The following is a 1,198-nucleotide window of genomic DNA, read 5'->3' on the forward strand; positions in this document are numbered from 1 at the left end:
AATGGCTGTCCCAAAGCCACATTTATCCCTTTTCCCCCACTCTGGGGACACGCCGCCGGTGCCCAGCGGGGTTTTCTCTGCCGGGACCCCCCTCATGGGTGCGTTTGACCCCAAATTTCACTTCCAGCCCCCGAAATTCTGCACGGGTGTCCCTACGGGCCGGAGGTGGACATGTGGAGCGTGGGCGTCATCACCTACATCCTGTGAGTGTCACGGCTGAGAGCCACGGGGGTGGCAGGGTTTGTCCGGTGCCATGGGGGTAGCGGGGTTTGTCCCCTCTGTCCCATGGCTCCGGTGTCATGGGGGTGGCAGGGTTTGTCCCCTCTGTCCCATGGCACCAGTGCCACAGGGGTGGCAGGGTTTGTCCAGTGCCACAGGGGTGGCAGGTTGTGTCCCCTCTGTCCCACAGTGCCATGGGGGTGGCAGGGTGTGTCCAGTGCCACGGGGGTGGCAGGATTTGTCCACTCTGTCCCACGGTGCCAGTGCCACGAGGGTGACAAAGTTTGTCCCCTCTGTCCCCTGGCTGCAGTGCCACGGGGGTGAAAACGTTTGTCCCTCTGTCCCGTGGCTCTGGTGCCACAGGGGAGGCAGGGTTTGTCCCCTCTGTTCCAAGATTCCACAGGGGTGGCAGAGTTTGTCCCCACTGTCCCATGGCTCCAATGCCATGGGGGTGGCAGGGTTTGTCCAGTGCCACAGCGGTGGCAGCGTTTTTCCCTCTGTCCCACGGTGCCATGGGAATGGCAGAGTTTGTCCCCTTTGTCCCATGGCACCGGTGCCACGGGGGTGGCAGAGTTTGTCCAGTGCCACGGGGGTGGCAGGGTTTGTCCCCTTTGTCCCACGACTCCAATGGCATGGGGGTGGCAGGATTTGTCCCCTTTGTCCCCTTTGTCCCATGGCTCCAGTGCCACGGGGGTGGCAGGTTTGCAGGTTTGTCCCCTCTGTCCCACATCTCCTGTCCCCTCTCCAGGCTCTGTGGTTTCGAGCCCTTCTTTGACCCGCGGGGGGATCAGTACATGTACAGCCGCATCCTCACCTGTGACTACGAGTTCGTGTCCCCCTGGTGGGACGAGGTGTCCCCCAACGCCAAGGATTTGGTGAGCGAGGCAGCCCCAGGCTTGTAAAACTGTCAAATTTATTTTTATTTTATTTTATTTTATTTTATTTTATTTTATTTTATTTTATTTTATTTTATTTTATT

The 1,198-nt window shown here is 58.6% G+C and overlaps 1 protein-coding gene across 1 annotated transcript in view; it reads left to right on the forward strand.

The window, feature by feature from the left end:
* LOC130580214 (calcium/calmodulin-dependent protein kinase type IV-like) overlaps positions 1–1,198 on the forward strand; it is a 12,823-nt gene that overhangs the window by 9,055 nt on the left and 2,570 nt on the right. The window contains 2 exon segments of the mRNA XM_057377567.1: positions 118–203; positions 968–1,157. Coding sequence (XP_057233550.1) covers positions 118–203; positions 968–1,157 — 276 coding nt within the window.

Source organism: Malurus melanocephalus, unplaced genomic scaffold (assembly GCF_030028575.1).
Source record: "Malurus melanocephalus ecotype Western Australia unplaced genomic scaffold, MMel_1.1 scaffold_318, whole genome shotgun sequence".
NCBI lineage: Eukaryota > Metazoa > Chordata > Aves > Passeriformes > Maluridae > Malurus > Malurus melanocephalus.